Below are 17,011 nucleotides of genomic sequence, written 5' to 3'. Positions count from 1 at the left end.
GTTTCTTCACTAAAATAACATTCTCCTACCAACAAGCAGCGGGTTAACTAGGTTTTGACTGTTTTTCTTCTGTCTGCCATCAGCGGGCGTGAGACAGGGCAGAACAGAAACAGGCCAACAGTCCGACAAAGCGGGTCGAGAGCACTCAGAGGACGGGTAGGCACTGGCTGGTGGAGTCTCTGCAGAGGGGCTGCCCTCCGCTGTCACTCACCTAACTACTCCCCACCTCTTCTCTAAGCTCGCCTAGGGGGCAGCCCCCGGAAGCAGAAAGAAACCCAGCTTTGTGGCTAAAAGCCACGCGTTTTAGTGCGAGATGGTGCTCTGAGATGGTCTGTCCCCAGGTCAGCTCCCTCGCCCACGTGTAGTCAGAACAGCACCGCTGACTTGGACATGCTGAAAATGTGGACCTGGGGCCCCTGCCCTGCTGAGGGCACAGATGGCAGGCATGTGCCCGGCCCACGGACTCAGCCCGGCATCCACCAGCGTCCAGACCTGGGCAGTGCGGGCAGACCCGACGCACTTACAGCTCCTTGAGGGGCAGTCCATGTGGGAAGCAGGTGCTCCGGATCTCTGTGATGTTGTTGGCGCTGAGATCCAACACTTGCAAGGAAAGGTAAGCCTTCAGCTGACTCCCCTCCACGCTGCGAATCCTGTTGTGTTGCCTAAAACACACAGGGCAGGTGAATCCAACATGTCATTTTGCAAAGAAACTATTTTCCTCAACACTTCTAGACATTTTTTCCCCTGCAGTTTCAGAGAATTACAAATGCTATGACACTCGCAAATGAGGTCTCCCATCCTTCTTTCCATCAGGTTATTACCTGCAGGCCGGAAGCTAGACAGAACATTAAATTCTTTGCCTGTGACAAGTTTGCCTGCCCAAGTTCTAAGCCAGACTGCTCTCCCCAAGGACAGGAACATGGGAGTGATATTTTGGCCATGTGGAGAGCAGCCTGGCAGGACCAGAACTCAGAACTCACTGGTACACTTTCCCACAAAGGATGTGCCCCATGCAACCAGCCAGCTTTTGAGGCTGCTCATGTCTAGAATCTTCAGAATCCAGGCCAACCCCATCACTCGCAAGAATGCAGGCACCAGAGCCCAGCATCCAATTTAATCCAACTGAGCGCATCATTACACACTTCACATTTTACCGACACCTACCATGTACCAGGCGTGTCGACAGGCACAAGGGATTAAAAAAAAAAAAGTGCACAATCCTGCCAGCCTAATAAGGGAAACAGGAATTCAGCACTGGGTCTAACTGGAATCGAATCCCCTACATCTCTGACCCCACCCTCTTGAAAGTTCCTCAAGTTTCCTCATCTGGAAGATGGGGCCACACCCCCTTACTTTAGGGATATGAATGGTCCCACCTGAACCACACTGCTGTGTTTGGCAGATGTTCACATATGTGTTCAGTGTTCACCTCCCTCCGAGACATATTTGTCCTTGAATCCTCTTTCTAAAAAATACCACTGTCTCACCCACCAACCAGTATTTATTAATCAGCAGAAATCTGACAAATGCCAACCAAGGCTGGAAGGAGCAGGCCAGCCCCCTTGTGGGTCTGGCTCTGCCTGGCGGATTCAAGCCGCCACAGCCCAGATCCTGGTATCCAGATATTTCAGACCCCGTGGAGTTGGGCGCTGTGCTTCTGGTTCCACGCGCTCACTGGGGCCAGCTTCTGAGTAAACAGTGTCGGGGGCTCCAGCCAATCCAAGCAGTCTCGAACACGACACAAGGGAGCCAGGCGTCGCTCACCAAGTGGCATCTCTTTTAAACAAACACTTGACCAAATCGGTTCCAACAGGCATAAACAAGGCCCTCTTTCCCAGAAGCTCTGGGCCTTCTCGCTGATGCCTTTGTTTTCTTCCCATCTTTCCCAGGCCTTGAACCCGAAAACCCATTTACAAGGGTACAGCTCCCTTTACGCACAGCAGAATCTCCCCAGAGTGAAAGGCCACTTTTTTCCCTCCATGCCCCCCCTGCCAAACTACTTCCTTTGAGTTCTTTATTAAGTTCTTAATAAAGATAGTCTCGTCAGTTTTCTGACTCCCAAATAAAAAGGAAGAAAAAAAAGAATAGAAAAGGAAACCTTTATTATGTAAAGTATGGGAAAAAAGAAGGAGAAATAAAGGGAACAGAGTTGAGCCTCATCCAGGAACTCTGAATGCAGTACCAGGGAGCCAGGAAAAAGAAGGTCTAAGGAAAGAAGGGGAGGGGCGCCGCTGGCCCCAAGTCGCACAAAGAGGGACCGACCGTACACAGTCCGAGCGGCCACGGGACAGCTGCAGGCCACCCCCAGCACTCCCCCGCTCAGGCTTCCCTGTCTCTTTCATCTTACACCTTCTTTCTTCCTTCTCATCTGTGTATTTATTCACCGAATCAAACACGTTCTGGGCCCCGCTCTGTGCCAGGCCCAGGCTGGAGGAAGGATGCTGTGATGAAGACGGGTCTCTTTCACACGCTGGAAAGAGTTCCCTGTTGAGCAGAAGAGGCAGCCATGGAGATGGGGAACAACGGAGCGTGGGAGTGAGGATGGGTGAGATCTGCCAGGAGGGAGAGGGGAGTTGGGGTGGATTCTGCCTGGAAGAGGCTGCGGGGGCCAGCTCCAGGGTGGGGGGCGGGTGTGGATGCAGGCAAGAGACAGGCAGGGCAGAAGCAGCGGGACATCAGGGGAGGCCTCAAGAGCCTCTGAGGAGTACGGCGTCTATGTCCCAGGGGCCCAGGTGAGAGGTGGTGGCAACAGAGACAGGGTCCACAGGATCAGGGCACCACAGAATGGTGACGCTAAATTTTCTAGTTCAGAAATGTTAAGAAAACCAGGTAACTTGGCTTTCCTGGTGGCTCAGTGGTAAAGAATCTGCCTACAACGAAGGAGATACGGCAGGAGCCGTAAGTTCGATCCTTGGGTTAGGAAGATCCCTTGGAAAAGGAAATGGCAACCCAGTCCAGTATTTTTGTTTGGCAAATCCCATGGATAGAAGCCTGGTGGGCTATAGTTCCTGGGGCCACAAAGAGTCAGACACAACTTAGCGAGTACAGAACAACAACAACGAGCTAATGGGTTACCCCTTCCATATTTACCCCCTTCCGGCCTACTCTCAACTCAACATCCAGAGAAATCCTGTCAGGGCATCTCTCAGAATGGGAAGAAACATTTGCACACATATCTGATAAGGAGAAAATAACCAGAACACACAGGAACTACAACTCAGCGACCACCACACAAGAAACCCCAACAAGTTGAATAAAAAGTGGGCAAAGGCCTTGAAGAGACATTTCTCCAAAGACGATAAACAAATAAGCACATGAAAAGATACTCAACGTCACAGATTGTTAGGGAAACTCAATGAGTTAGAGCCCCAAACCTACAGCCTGACCACTACTAAAGACAAAACAAACAAAAACAGGAACAGTAAGTGTGGGAGAGGGTGTGGAGAAGCTGGGATCCTGGTACAGTTGCTGAAGACAACGGTACGGTGGTTCTTCCACAAAGCAGGCACAGAATTACCAGCATGGGCCCCAGTAATTCTGCTGGGTATCCATCCAAAAGAAATGAACGTGGACCTCACAGGGATCTGTACACCCACATTCACAGCGGCATCACTCACAGTAGCCAAAAGGTGAAGCAACTCCGTCAGTGGATCAATGTATGGATGGATGGACAAACCGACAGGTGTACACGTACGGTGGACTATTATTCAGCCTTAGAAAGGAAGTTCTGACAGACATTACAGTATGGATGAATCCTAAGGACACTATAGTAAGTGAAAAATGCAGGTCACAAGAGACAAATACTTCATGATTCCACTTCCACGAGGTACCTAGAGCAGTCACATGCATTGAGACAGAAAGTGGAGTGGTGCTGGTTGCCAGGGGCTGGGGTTGGGGCATGGGGAGTGGTTTAATAGGGGTGGAGTTTTCATTTTCCAAGATGGAGAAATCTCTGGAGACTGGTTACACAACACGGGTGTACTTACCACTACTCAACTGTACACCTAAATGATTAAGATGGTACATTATATGCAATGTGTATATGACTACAATTTACAAACAAAACAAAGAAAAAAAAAAAAAAACCAAAGCAATTCACAACGTGTATTTGTCTAAAACTCGAGTAACAGCTCTGTGTCTCACTCAGGACTAAGTCCGCACAACAGCCTCCAAGGGGCACGTGAGCTGCCGCACAGCTGCCTTGCTGCCTCACTTCCTGCCCTTCCGCCTTGTACCTTGCCCAGAATGCTGGCCCTTGGACGCAGCAGGCAGGATCGTGCCTCAGGATCTCTGCAAATGCCTTTTCCACCTCTTGGAATGCTCTTCCCCCAGAGATTCGCAGGTCCCATGCCTTCACTTCCTTTCCATCTTTGTTCACATGTCACCTTTTCAATGAGGTGGCCTGAGCAACATTCTCTAAAACCATAAGCCTCTGACTCCTAATTTCTTTCCCTCACACACATACAAATACACGCACGCAGGCACACACACAGACACTCATTCACACTTTCCACTCTTTTGCCCGCTTTATTTCTCGTAATATTTCTATCATCTAATACTCCCAGTATTTAGTTTATTTCTACTTTAACATCTCTCCCATCAGGATGCAGCTCCCTGAAGGCAGAGATGTTCGTCTGTTTTGACTACTGTGTCTCCAACCACTAGGATAGTGTGAGGTACACAGTACGTCCTCAGTAAATACTTGTTGAAGGAATCACAAAGAATGAATACAGACTGAATTCAGAAAGGCTGAACCTAGATACAGATTTGGGACTCACCTGAACATTTAAGTAGGTGGCACTAGAGGTAAGAACCCACCTGACAATGCAGGAGACGAAAGTGACGTGGGTTCGATCCCTGGGTTGGAAAGATCCTCTGGAGTAGGAAATGGTAACCCACTCCCGTATTCTTGCCTACAGAATCCCATAGACAGAAGAGCCTAGCGGGCTACTGTCCATAGGGTCACAAAGAGTCAGACACAACTGAAGCACAGCATTCCACAACATTTAAGTAGAAGAAAACCATGCAAGCAGATGAGTATAACCAAGAAACATGAAGGAAAGAGTTTGCCAATTGCTCTGTGGCAGCTCTGCTCAGAGGCAAATGACCTAGCCCACGGTGACTTCAGAGCTTCTTGCACGTCATCTTCTCCCCCAGGTCTGGTCTCTCTGTTCTAGACTCTAGCCCAGTGCCCTGATTAAACTCTTCCCAAATTCCTCATGTTCAGGAAAGCTGACCGCACAGCTCTGTCTCCCTTCTCTCACAGAGCAAGAATCACATCTTGTTAGATGTTTCTGTGGACCCCAGCAATTTCACCCAAGGCCAGCTGTTCTTCATGGGCTGGAACACGCCGCGAGCAGAGCCCTGCCTCAGTCTGAATCCCCACACACCCCTTACAGGTGTGAACTGCAATCAAGTGGGTGTCAAGTTCTATGCCCCTTGGGCTGACATGACCTGACATGAAGCACGTACTCAATAAAGTACAATGAGTTCTTGTTTTTATTAGCCATATTTGTATCCTCAGAGCCAGGATCAGTATCCAGTTTGTGGGAGGTGCTCTGGAAAGAGAAGGAATATGGTTTCCTATTCGTCTGCCACAGGCAGACAAACGGGCAGGACCGAGTCCTCTCCAGGGAGCAGAGAGCTGACTCAGAGCTCTCCCTCTTAGCTTCATGCACGACATGAGTCTGTTCCAGCTGGAGAGTGACACTGAGGGACGGGGCTCCTTGGGGCGCTGTGCTTCAAAGTAAACCCCAGACTGAAGCTTCCGTAGGACTCGGGGGCCTAGAGATCTGATGGGCCCCTAACTACCCCCTTTCTCACTCCTGTAGCAAGTGGGACTCAGGCCCACACCCCTCACCCAACCCACCAAACCCCACCCCCTCGGGACACCCCCTCCGGACACGCATCCCTCTAGGTTAGAGCAACTGCCAGTAGGCAGGGGCAGCCTCCCACGCCCCCTCAAGGGGTGTCCTACTTTTCTAAAACTCCACCTGTTTTTACTGCCATGTGACCGCGAGGGCCCCTATCAGTCCTTTAATGTAACTAACTGTCCAGTTTTCAAGAAGGCCCACAGTCAACACTGTAATCTCTTGAATCTTTGTCCAAGCTCTTCTTGACAACAGCCGACCAGTTACTGGACACCTGTATGTCACAGGCCCTGGTGATGGCTCCATGAAATAACACTGTGATCTCACAAGGAAGGTACTCTACTTCACCATCATCTCTGCTTTACAGCGGAAGACATCGGGACTCTGCCTGCGGTCAGCCCAGCTGGGACACGAGAGGAGCCAGCACGCGAGCCCAGGGGAGGAGGAACTGCCAGTCCATCTGAAAGGCTCTCTAGGCAGAATTTTAAGTGCACCACCCCAGGTTCAATCCGTAACGGCCTTCGCCTGAGCTTGGCTAGATGTGAATGCTGGCCGCCTCTCCCCAGGTCAGCAAAGACGGTCTGCGTCATCGGTCTCAGCCTGGCCTGCTTTTTTGAACCAGCCTCCCAAAGGCCTGAGTGACTGATGAGTCTGCAGAGGGCGAGGGGAGCCAAGCTCAGCAAATAAGGCAGAGGAAGCTCTAGTTCTTAAGTATACTCTGGATGGAAAGAAGAGAACAGTGCAGACAAGCTGCAAAGCGATGCCCTTAGGTTTACAAAGACTGAGGAGAGGGGAGGGGAGGGGGCAGTGCCACGCGAGGACCTCTACTGGTGACAGGGACTGGGGGGGCGGGGGGCAGACCACGCCGCCTGCATGTCCATCCTGGGTTGCTTTCCCCCTTGGGCTGCCCTCTGGGGCACAGAAAACTTAATACGGCAGAAGTCTATTAAACCAACACCTGTTAAAGGCTTCACAAATAAAATCAGGCTTCAAAGGCGGAGAGCGGCAAGATAAGCTCTCTCCACTTGGCCATGTTCTCAGAGCTGATGTTAAATTAGACAGGAAAACAGACCGAGGCATTTGAAACCAACATTTAAAAGTTTTTATCGTAAGTGACTGTTCCAGTACAGTTCTGTAAACTGGGGTTTATAAGGTAGTCCTGTGAGCGGTGAGAAAGATCTCACGTCACAGATAACAGCCAGGAAGAAAGGGCAAGGAGATCAAAGAAGGCAGGGTCAAGAGGGGTCAAATGGATTATTGCTGGTTGCTGAAATTATGCACCTACTGTCTACACCAGGTGTCAGCAACGTATTCTATAATGGGCCAGATTTTAAATATTTTAGGCTATCGGGGTCATTTGGCTTCTGTCATGACAACTCAATTTTGACACTGGGGTGTAAAAGTAGCCAATATGTAAACCAATGAGTGTGGTTGTGTTCCAATAAAACTTTATTTACAAAAACAAGCTGTGAGCCAGATTTGCCCCCCTGTAGTTCACTGACTCCTGGTCTATACTTCAGCAACTAGTTTGGGCTTCTGGGGACAGGGACTCAGATTCTAATTCTAGCTCTGATTCAATTCTGGCTTTAAAACTGTGTGCAAATCACTCTTTTTGGATCTGGCTTAATCACCTGCAAAATGAGGCTAAGTGCCTCACTGCAACAGAGAGAACCTACAGTACTCCCCGCAGTGCCCAGGTCAGACTTCACTAATCCATGCCTTCCCCACCGAGGCCTTCTCTACCCCTTCAAGAAGTGAAATGGAACCTAAGTTTACACCATTTATTATGTACCTCAGATGATGATCCAGGTTCCTGACTGGGGCCAGTGGAGCAGGCAGGCTGACAGGGTGATCTGAGAACAGATTCCCACTTGTGCATCCTCACTCTTCTCAGTTCTTCCAGTAAGGCAAAAAGAAACACACCGAAGCTAGCCAACATAGCAGTCCTAACTCTAAGCAGGTATGCCCCCGGCTCTCCCAGACAAGTGTCGTGACTCACAGTGGTCAACTCCTGCAATGGCGACTATTACTACAAACAGCAAGTCTTCCATAATGTTACCTTAAAATCATGCATTTAATAATCAGCAAAATTCAAATTATAGCTCTCACCTCATTTGAACCTCTGGCTAAGAAACAGTTGCACACAATCTAGCCCGGAAATGGAGGGAAAAATGTAACACACCTGCCGCCATTCCCACCCCTGCCCCAGTCCATTCCCCAGAGTGACCTTGGCAGACACGGTCAATCAAACGGCACACCCTGCAGCCTTGGAGCACCCGCAGCACTGCGCACCTGTCCATCGCTGTGCTGCCCTGGAACTCCTCCTGTGACTCTGCACCTAACCCCAGGCCCCACCTGGAGCAGGTGCTCCAAGATCTGATCACAGCGAGGAGGATGAAGGTGCATACCAAGTACTAATGATTTAGCACAAAACTCAGTGCTGGGCAGAGTAGCCCTGATGGCTACCTCGGGGGTTCAACTGAATTTCAGCAAGGGCTTCATCATTCAAGAACAAACAAGAAGATCATGATTTCTCCTTTGTTGAAAAATATAGCACTATACAACAGGCCGTGTGTTGTGGGGGAGGGGGGGGCGCTGTTCTGTTTGCAAATGTTTTAATGAAATATCACAGGCATACTGAGAAGTGCATAAATGATCAACATAGAGTTCAATGCATTTTAATAAAGTGCCTGCACTCACATAACCACATGACAGACAGAGGACACTTTCAACATCCCAGCAGGCTTCCTCTTGTCATTTTCCTTGTCATTTATTCCTTTCCAAGGCAACCGTAATTTCTATCACCTGTGATTAACTTTGCCTATTGCTGTGCTTCATCTACATGAAATCGGTCCATACTTACTCTTCTGTATCTGGCTGCTTTCGCTCCACATATGAGACCCCTCCATGCTCTTGCCCAGTCATGTCCGGCTCTTCGCAACCCCATGGATTGCAGCACACCAGGCCTCTCTGTCCCTCACCATCTCCCAAAGTTTGCCTAAGTTCAAGTCCATTGCATTGGTGATGCCATCCAGCCATCTCATCCTCTGACGCCCTCTTCTCCTTCTGCCCTCAACTGTCCCTAGCATCAGGGACTTTTCCAATGAGTCAGCTATTTGCATCAGATGAACAATATACTGGAGTTTCGGCTTCAGCATCAGCCCTTCCAAACAATGTTCAGGGCTGACTTCCCTTGAGGCTGATAGATTTGCTCTCCTTGCTGTCCAAAGGACTCTCAGTAGTCCTCTCCAGTGCCACACTTGGAAGGCATCAATTCTTTGGTGCTCTGCCTTCTTTAGGGTCCGGTTCTCACAACCATACATAACCACTGGTAAGACCATATAGCCTTAACTATACGGACTTTTCAGAGTTGTCTCTGCTTTTCAGCACGCTATCTAGGATTGTCATAGCTTTCTTGCCAAGAAACAAACATCTTGTTTGCTGTTGCATTAGCAGGACTTTACTCTTTTTCATCATTGTGTAATACTTCTCTACAGCAATTTATTTTCCATTCTACTGCAGATGGATACTGAGCTACTTTCAGTTTGGGTTACTGCAAAAACCACATTCATGCACAGCGACGTGCCTTTTGCACGTATCTTTCAGTGCATACTTGCCTGCAGGTCTAGCATGCATCAGCGTCTAGGGTGGTGTTGCTACACATTTATGTTCAGCCTTTGCAGACATTGGTACATTCCTTTTAACCAAATCCCTCAGGGCTGAAATGAATCTGAAAAGTCATTTGATCCAAGTGCCATGTTTCATGCTGGCTCATTCAACCACATTCTGAGATGCCACCGCCCCCTTGTGTCTCTTTTCCAGTACCCTTCCCCCATGTAAAGCATCAGGGATATAGCCTGGGACCACACAGCGTAACAAAGCTCAATCTAATCTTGTTCAGGAGTCAAATAGAGTAATTTTATTATAAGTAGGGGCTTAATGGAGCACCACAAAAGGGGGAAAAAAAGAGAATGAGTAATTCTAAGCCTCAAAATCAGCAAGAAAACTTCAAATATGCCCGTCATTGGGACCAATGCCCATAAGCATCTTGAAAATAAAGAGATTTTTTTAAACAACCCATGAATTCAGAAGAGCTTTCCTAGGCCAACTTGAGGAAAAGTTTCTCTTCTCAGAATGACATTTAAAAGCATCACCCTCTCACTAGGCTGCTTTGCATTCATCATCTTAAAAATGAAAACCCAAACCATCTGTTTTATTGCATAAATTGATAATTTGCTCCAAGAAACCAGTGCCTTGTGAGAAGGGCCCAGCCTGGGTTATTTTCTGGACAGGAAATGAGACTCCGAAAAAGCAGGTCTCCTTCTGTCTCTTGCTCACTCCCTCTCCCCCCACCCGCTGCTGGTGAATCACCAGTTCCCTGGGGAATTTTGGCGCGATTCTCAGCCTGGCTGCAGATGACGTTCCGGATCTGTTTATTCAGGTGGAGATCGGATAAAAAACAAGAGCGGTCCAGTGGCGGGATAAACAGCCTCCGCCAGGCAGGGTCAGCCACTCTGAAAGGCAGGACTGGCCTGTGTCAACCGACCTTCTGACCTGTTCACTTCCTTCAGGGCCACTTTCCCCTTGGGATCTTCAACAGACTGTTCCAATGAGCTCTGTGTGAAGGGGGTCGGAGGTCCCCAGGCACCTCGGTGCACCAGATCATGCTTGCTTCTCCCACCCACCAGCTGATTCACATGCGGCTGGAAGCCCAGCATCTGGAGTGAAGCAACTTAGGCACAGTCAAGGGTCGGCCACTACAGTTCTGTGGAGTCAAAAGCGACCCAAGTCACGAAGGACTGCAAGTCGTCAGGATCTAATCCAAACTACAAGCACAGGACAAAAACAAGACCTCCTGAGGAAACGCACATTGCTGAGTGGGAGAAGCTCACCAGAAAAGGCAATCTACTGTATGATTCCTAATACATGACATTCTGGAAAAGGCACAACTACAGGGACAGCAGAAAGAGCAGTGGTTGCTAGGGGGTTGGGAGGAGAGGAGAATGAATAGGTGATGCACATGGGATGTTTGGGGCAAGGAAACCATTCATTGTGACACTGTAATGGTGAATACATACCCCAAGACATTTGCAGAAGCCCACAGTAAGTACTACACAAATAGTGAACCCTTCATGAAAACCGTAGGTTTAGTTAACAATAATGTAGTAATACTGGTCCATCAATGATAACGAAGCACCACACTAATGCAATATGTAAACAGTGAAAACCAGAGAGGGGGCAGGGTTTATAAGGGCTGTCTCTGTGTTTTCTGCTCCATTTTCCTGTAAACCTACAACTGCTCTAAAAGTCTATTAATTATAAACAGAACAAAACAAAACTTCCTAAGGTATTAAGTAGTCCCAAGATCATCACATCATTAGAATACAAGCTACACAAGGGCTGGGATTTAGTCACCTAGGACCACGTGGAGGACGTAAAAGACAATCAATATCTGGTGAAGACTCACAAACTTAGAGAACAAACTTATGGGTACTGGGGGGGGTGTGGCAGGGAAGGATAGCTAGGGAGTCTGGGAGTGACAGGTACGCACGGCTGTATTTAAAATAGGTAACCAACAAGGACCTACTACACAGCACAGCGAACTCTGCTCTATATTATATAACAATCTAAATGGGAAAAGAATCTGAAGAAGAATGCATGTATGTATCTGTATAACTGAATCACTCTGCTGTACATCTGAAACACAACATGTTTTTCAACTAGCTCCAGTATAAAGTAAAATTTTTATAAATCTGTTGAATAAACGAATGACTTACAACTTTACTTCAGTCTCCTATATCTGCTACCACATTCACGAACAAAGAAATGTTAATCAGAAAGAAAGAAAAAAAAAAACTACTCTGAGGCAAAATCCACTATTCAATTAAAATTTTTCTAAGGAAAAATGTGAGAGGTATAAGGTAGAATCAACTTTCTAGTTGGGAAGCTAACTGATAACCTTTGAAGAAAATTTCAAACACCATGGACTTTCAGGTTGACTGTGTGAATCTATCTCCCAAGTTCAAACTGACCTTGAATATTCACTGATCAGCTGGGGTTGGTGCAGATGACGCCTCTACTCGTCATGAAGTAGCCAACAGACCCCTGCCCCACCCCCAACAGCAGGGAGGGCTGCTTGGCCCTAACCAGGATCTCTGTCACTGCCACACAGACCCTTCCCCAATCCTGCCTCAGCTACAGTGAAAAAGGAGGAGGAGAAATTCCAGCAGGGAGTTCCAACCCAACAAGCTGACCTGAGGACGCCTTTTGGGTCACATCTGGACTGTGCTCCCCTGGGAGATGGCTGGGCCATTTCATACTGGCAGGCGCTTCTAAGGGCTGGCTGGGGACTTGGTTCCGTGACCACAGGGAGGTAACCTGCCCTGGATCTGGGCAGCGCGGGGCAGCATGAAGCTGGGCCAGGACATGGAAAAGTCAGCAACAGAGAGCCACTCCACCTGAACTCCCACCCACAGAGCGGCACCCCGGGTCAGAAATGCCCAGAGAGCTTCTCTCTTCTGGTCAAAGTCGACATGGCCCCTCTGGGCTTTATCTTCCCCTCTACGTGAGTTGATCAAGCCCCTTATTTTTTTCTCCTTCTCTCCCCTTGCCCTGGCGACCTGCTCCCTGCACACCCCACCACACAGGTATGATCCTCTGCATCTCAGTGGGGAGGGGCCTGGCTGTCAGGCTGAGTCACATGGAGCCACACACCCCAACATCAGTCGGGGGCCCATCAGTGCTGCATGGCTGAAGGCTGAATGGACTCGCCAAGTTTCTCATTATATTTTTCAAGGAGGCTCTGCAGGGCAAGCCTAACCACAAGTTAGAGGCACAGACTCTTCTAGATTCGAGGGGCTAGGCTACCATTCCTGGCAAAGAAAGGTGGGGAAGATGGAGAGAAGGCAGTGATCAGAACCCAGGAGGTCAGAGCATCCATGAATGCAAGGTTCAAACAAGGGATGTCCACACAACCCCCCTGGAGGACATGAAGACGCTGCGGTGGGTACTTCTATAACTGATGGCTCCCCAGAACGACAGTTGGGTGAGCTGGCTCCCTGCCAGGCGACACGATTGAGCTGCTGGCTTGCACAGAGCAAGCACCCCTCCCCAGGGCCCATTAAGGCTGGTCTGCAGTTGGTGGGGCTGGGGGAGCACGGGGGTCCTCAGGGATCTGAGACCAACAGGCTGTGTCAGGAGCTCCTCGTAGTGGTGGTGGCTTTTCCTTCCCATCCACCTCACCACTCAAGACTTGAGAAAATGTAACCCCTGCAGAGGAACAACATGGAGGCCTCACTCAACATTTCCAAAGGAAACCTAACCTCGTTCCTCCTGGGCTGGGCTCCCACTGCAGCCTCGGCCACCAGGCTGCCCAAAGGACTCAGGCACTCAGGAGGCTGTGCGTGCCACCTGCCAGAGCAAGGGGCAGGACACGGGGCTGACTGGCCGCTGAGCCCCCGAGGAGGCACGTACCTCATTCTCAGGAGACACAGGGGCTGGAGGAGGACTGACACATCTAGCGTTCCATTTGTGCTCACTAGGAACCAGGCTCTGGTTCAGCTCATTCAATCTTCACAACAACCTGAGAGGTGGACCCTGTTACCATCCCCATTTCACAGATGCGGGGGATGAGGAGTAGGAAGGCTAACCAACAGGAAGCAGTGCAGCGGGACTGGAGCCCAACATGACTCCTCATGCCACCCTTCCATCTGCGTGTGGAGCCGCCTTGTTAACAGAAGCGGGTAGAATGACCCTGGGGAAGCGGGCTTCTCTGGACAGGACCCTGTGCCTCCCCCTCCTCCCAGCACCCACCAGGGCCACCCCTGATCCTGTGATTCCAAAGGAGGCAGCGCCCGACTACACATGGAGGAAGTGCACATTCTGCCACTACCCACCATGCCTCTCACACTCATACACACACACACACACACACACCCAGACCCTCACCCCACAGCACATTAGCACACAGTTGCTGCAAGGCCCCGCCAAACCTTTCTATTTATGTTTAAGATGACGAGTGCAGGCCCTAAATAGGACTGTCAAAAGCGGTTCTTCCATCCTCAGGCAGTCAGTATCACAAGACAGAACTGGGTACTTCTCATGGAGCAGAAGAGACTTGCACACCCCCTGCTCCACCCTCCAGAGAGGGTACACTGCGGCTCTGGGGTCCCCTAGCTAACAGCCTGCAAGTCCAGCTGCCCTCTGGCTCCGGGCCACGCTGCTCTCTGGAGACGGCCCATGGCTACGAGGACAGGGACGGGCCTGTGGTTGCTGGGGTGCTCCTGAGACTGCACCCCGCCCCCCCCACCGGTGGCCACTGCCAGCTGTCCGTGGTTGCCTACCAGCACTGCAGCAGCTCTGCAGCTCCAGCCGTGGAGGAAGCTGCTTCAGCACTTGGCTGTGGCCTCTAAGCTGAGACCCTCCCGCCTCCAGAGAGTGACACCACTGATGGGCCTTTACAAATAAAGCCGGGCCTGCTTCCTGCCCCATCTGGAAGACTTCTGATCTCCCGATCATATGATTTAGTATATCTCTTACCATGCAATTTCCCAAGCCTTCAGCATGCGACCTGACTGCACTCTGGGAGGGTGGAGGATGAGCATGGGCGGGATTAAGGAGTTGGCTTCTAAAACAGTCCTTCTTACCCACACTAGGCGGATAAGACTCGCTACGACATCAAAGTGGCACCGACTTCAGCATCTCACCCCTTCTGGGTTCCCACTCTTGCTCTCTTCCTTTCACGAAATCACAAGCTTCAATTTTCTCCTATGCTTCAGGTTTTAAAATATGTATCATCATGAACCTTAATGTCAAATGTAAACTAAAGACTTTTTAGAAAAAACATAGGAGAAATCTGTTTTGGGATCTCAAGCTAGACCAACTTTTTAAATTTGATACTACAAGCACAATTCATAAACTAAAAAATTAACATACTATAATTCTACCAAAATTGAAAACATTTGCTTCGGGAAAGATCCTGTTAAGATGAAAAGGCAAACTACAGACTAGGAGAACATATTTTCAAACAACACATCCAACAAAGAGCTATTATCTAGAATAAATAAAAGACTCTCAAAACTCAACGGCAAAAAACCCCAAACAATCCAATTAGAAAATGGGCAAAAGAAATGAACAGATATTACTCAAAAAAGAATACACAGATGGCAAATAAGTACATGAGATGATGTTCAGCATCTTTAGCCATTAGGGAAATGTAAATTAAAACCACTAGGAAATAACAATATACACCTTGTGAATGGCTAAAATAAAAAATACTCTCAATATCAAATGCTGGTCATGCTGTGGAGAACCAGATTGTTCACTGCTGGCAGGAATGTAAGACAGTATAGCCACCCTGAAATAGTTTGGCACTTCCTTAGAAAATCTAAACATACAAGTATCATACAATGCAGCAAATACCCCCTAGGGCATTTCTCCCATAGAATGGAAATTTATGCTCACACAAAAATGCTCAAAGCCACTTTATTCTTATTAGCCCAAATCTGCAAACACCCCTGATGTCCCTCAGAAAATGCACAGTTAAACCAAGTATAGTCCCTTCACACTGTGGATACTCAGCAGTAATAAGGAACCAACTATTGATACACACCACAATGACCTAGATGCATCTCCAGAGAATTATATACTGATTGAAAAAAAGCCAATCCCCAAAGGTGAGATGTTGTATGAAGCCATTTATATCAGTTCACTCACTCAGTCGTGCCCGACTCTTTGCGACCCCATAGACTGCAGCACACCACGCTTCGCTGTCCATCATCAACTCCCGGAGCCTACTCAAACTCACGTCCATTGAATCGGTGATGCCATCCAACCATCTCATTCTCTGTTGTCCCCTTCTCTTCTTCCCTTCAATCTTTCCCAGCATCAGGGTCTTTTCCCATGAGTCAGTTCTTTGCATCAGGTGGCCAAAGTATTGGAGTTTCAGCTTCAGCATCAGTCCTTCCAATGAATATGCAGGTCTGATTTCCTTTAGGATTCACTGGTTGGATGTCCCTGCAGTCCAAGCAACTCTCAAGAGTCGCTTCTCCAACACCACAATTCAAAAGCATCAATTCTTCGGCACTCAACTTTCTTTATAGTCCGACTCTTGCATCCATATATGACTACTGGAAAAACCATAGCTTTGACAGACGGATCTTTGTTGGCAAAGTAATGTCTCTGCTTTTTAATATGTTGTATAGGTTGGTCATAGCTTTTCTTCCAAGGAACAAGCGTCTTTTAATTTCATGGCTGCAGTCACCATCTGCAGTGATTTTGGAGTCCCCCAAAATAAAGTCTGTCACTGTTTCCATTGCTTCCCTGTCTATTTCCCCATCTATTTATATCACGTTCCTTAAATGAAAATTATATACATGGAGAACAGACTAGAGGTTGCCAAAGGTATGGGGCAGGAAAGAGTTGGTGTGGGTATAAAAAGGCAGCACAATGCATGACCCAGGGATGGAAATGTTGTTTATCTTGTCTGTATTGAAGTCAACATCCTGTATGTATGAAATTTTGCAAGCAGTGGTCATTGGTGGAAACTGTGTTAAGAGTATAGAAGGATCTTTCAATGCAGTTTTTTACAATAGCATGAGAATCCATAATGAACTCAAAAAGATTAATTAAAACATTAAAAAAACATGGCAAAACAGTGGAATCAGAAACTCCGGTGAAATTTATGGTGGAATCAGCCAGCCAACCTGCTACCTCATTCGCTTTCCAGCAAAAATCTACCCAGTATGATTCAGTTCCAAGGGCCAAGCACCCAATGCTGCTGGACTCTGAAATTTTCAAAATCTAGGGATAAGCATAAATTGTTTCATTACTTTCCACTGATGAGGAAGGAATTGCGGGGTGGGGGACGGGGTAGTTTGGACTCAGTGAGAAATGTGTAGCTGACAAAGGTGACTGGGAAGAACACTGCCTTCTGTCTGTGTATCAGGAGTTACAGCTCAGTTCAGTGTCCTGTGACTGGGCCAAGATCCAGCACTCTGTGGCCAAGCGGGAGGGCCTGCAGGGCGTCAACTAAGATGGTGGTGGACACGAGTCAGGCCTGCCCTGCCAGACACAAGGTTCTCAGAACCCCATCCCTGGAACACCAGCCTAAAAGGCTCTGGAAGGGTTGCATATATTCCTCC

General features: G+C 48.6%; 1 protein-coding gene across 3 annotated transcripts in view; it reads right to left on the bottom strand.

Moving 5' to 3' along the window:
• LRIG1 (leucine rich repeats and immunoglobulin like domains 1) overlaps window positions 1-17,011 on the bottom strand; it is a 112,816-nt gene that overhangs the window by 32,747 nt on the left and 63,058 nt on the right. For all 3 annotated transcript variants that reach the window (XM_043886793.1, XM_043886795.1, XM_043886794.1), the window contains exon 4: window positions 525-662. In XM_043886793.1, the coding sequence (XP_043742728.1) occupies window positions 525-662 (138 nt within the window). The remainder of the gene's footprint in view (window positions 1-524; window positions 663-17,011) is intronic.

This window comes from Cervus elaphus, chromosome 24, assembly GCF_910594005.1.
Source record: "Cervus elaphus chromosome 24, mCerEla1.1, whole genome shotgun sequence".
Taxonomy (NCBI): Eukaryota; Metazoa; Chordata; class Mammalia; order Artiodactyla; family Cervidae; genus Cervus; species Cervus elaphus.
This window is presented reverse-complemented; position numbering and strand designations above follow the sequence as displayed.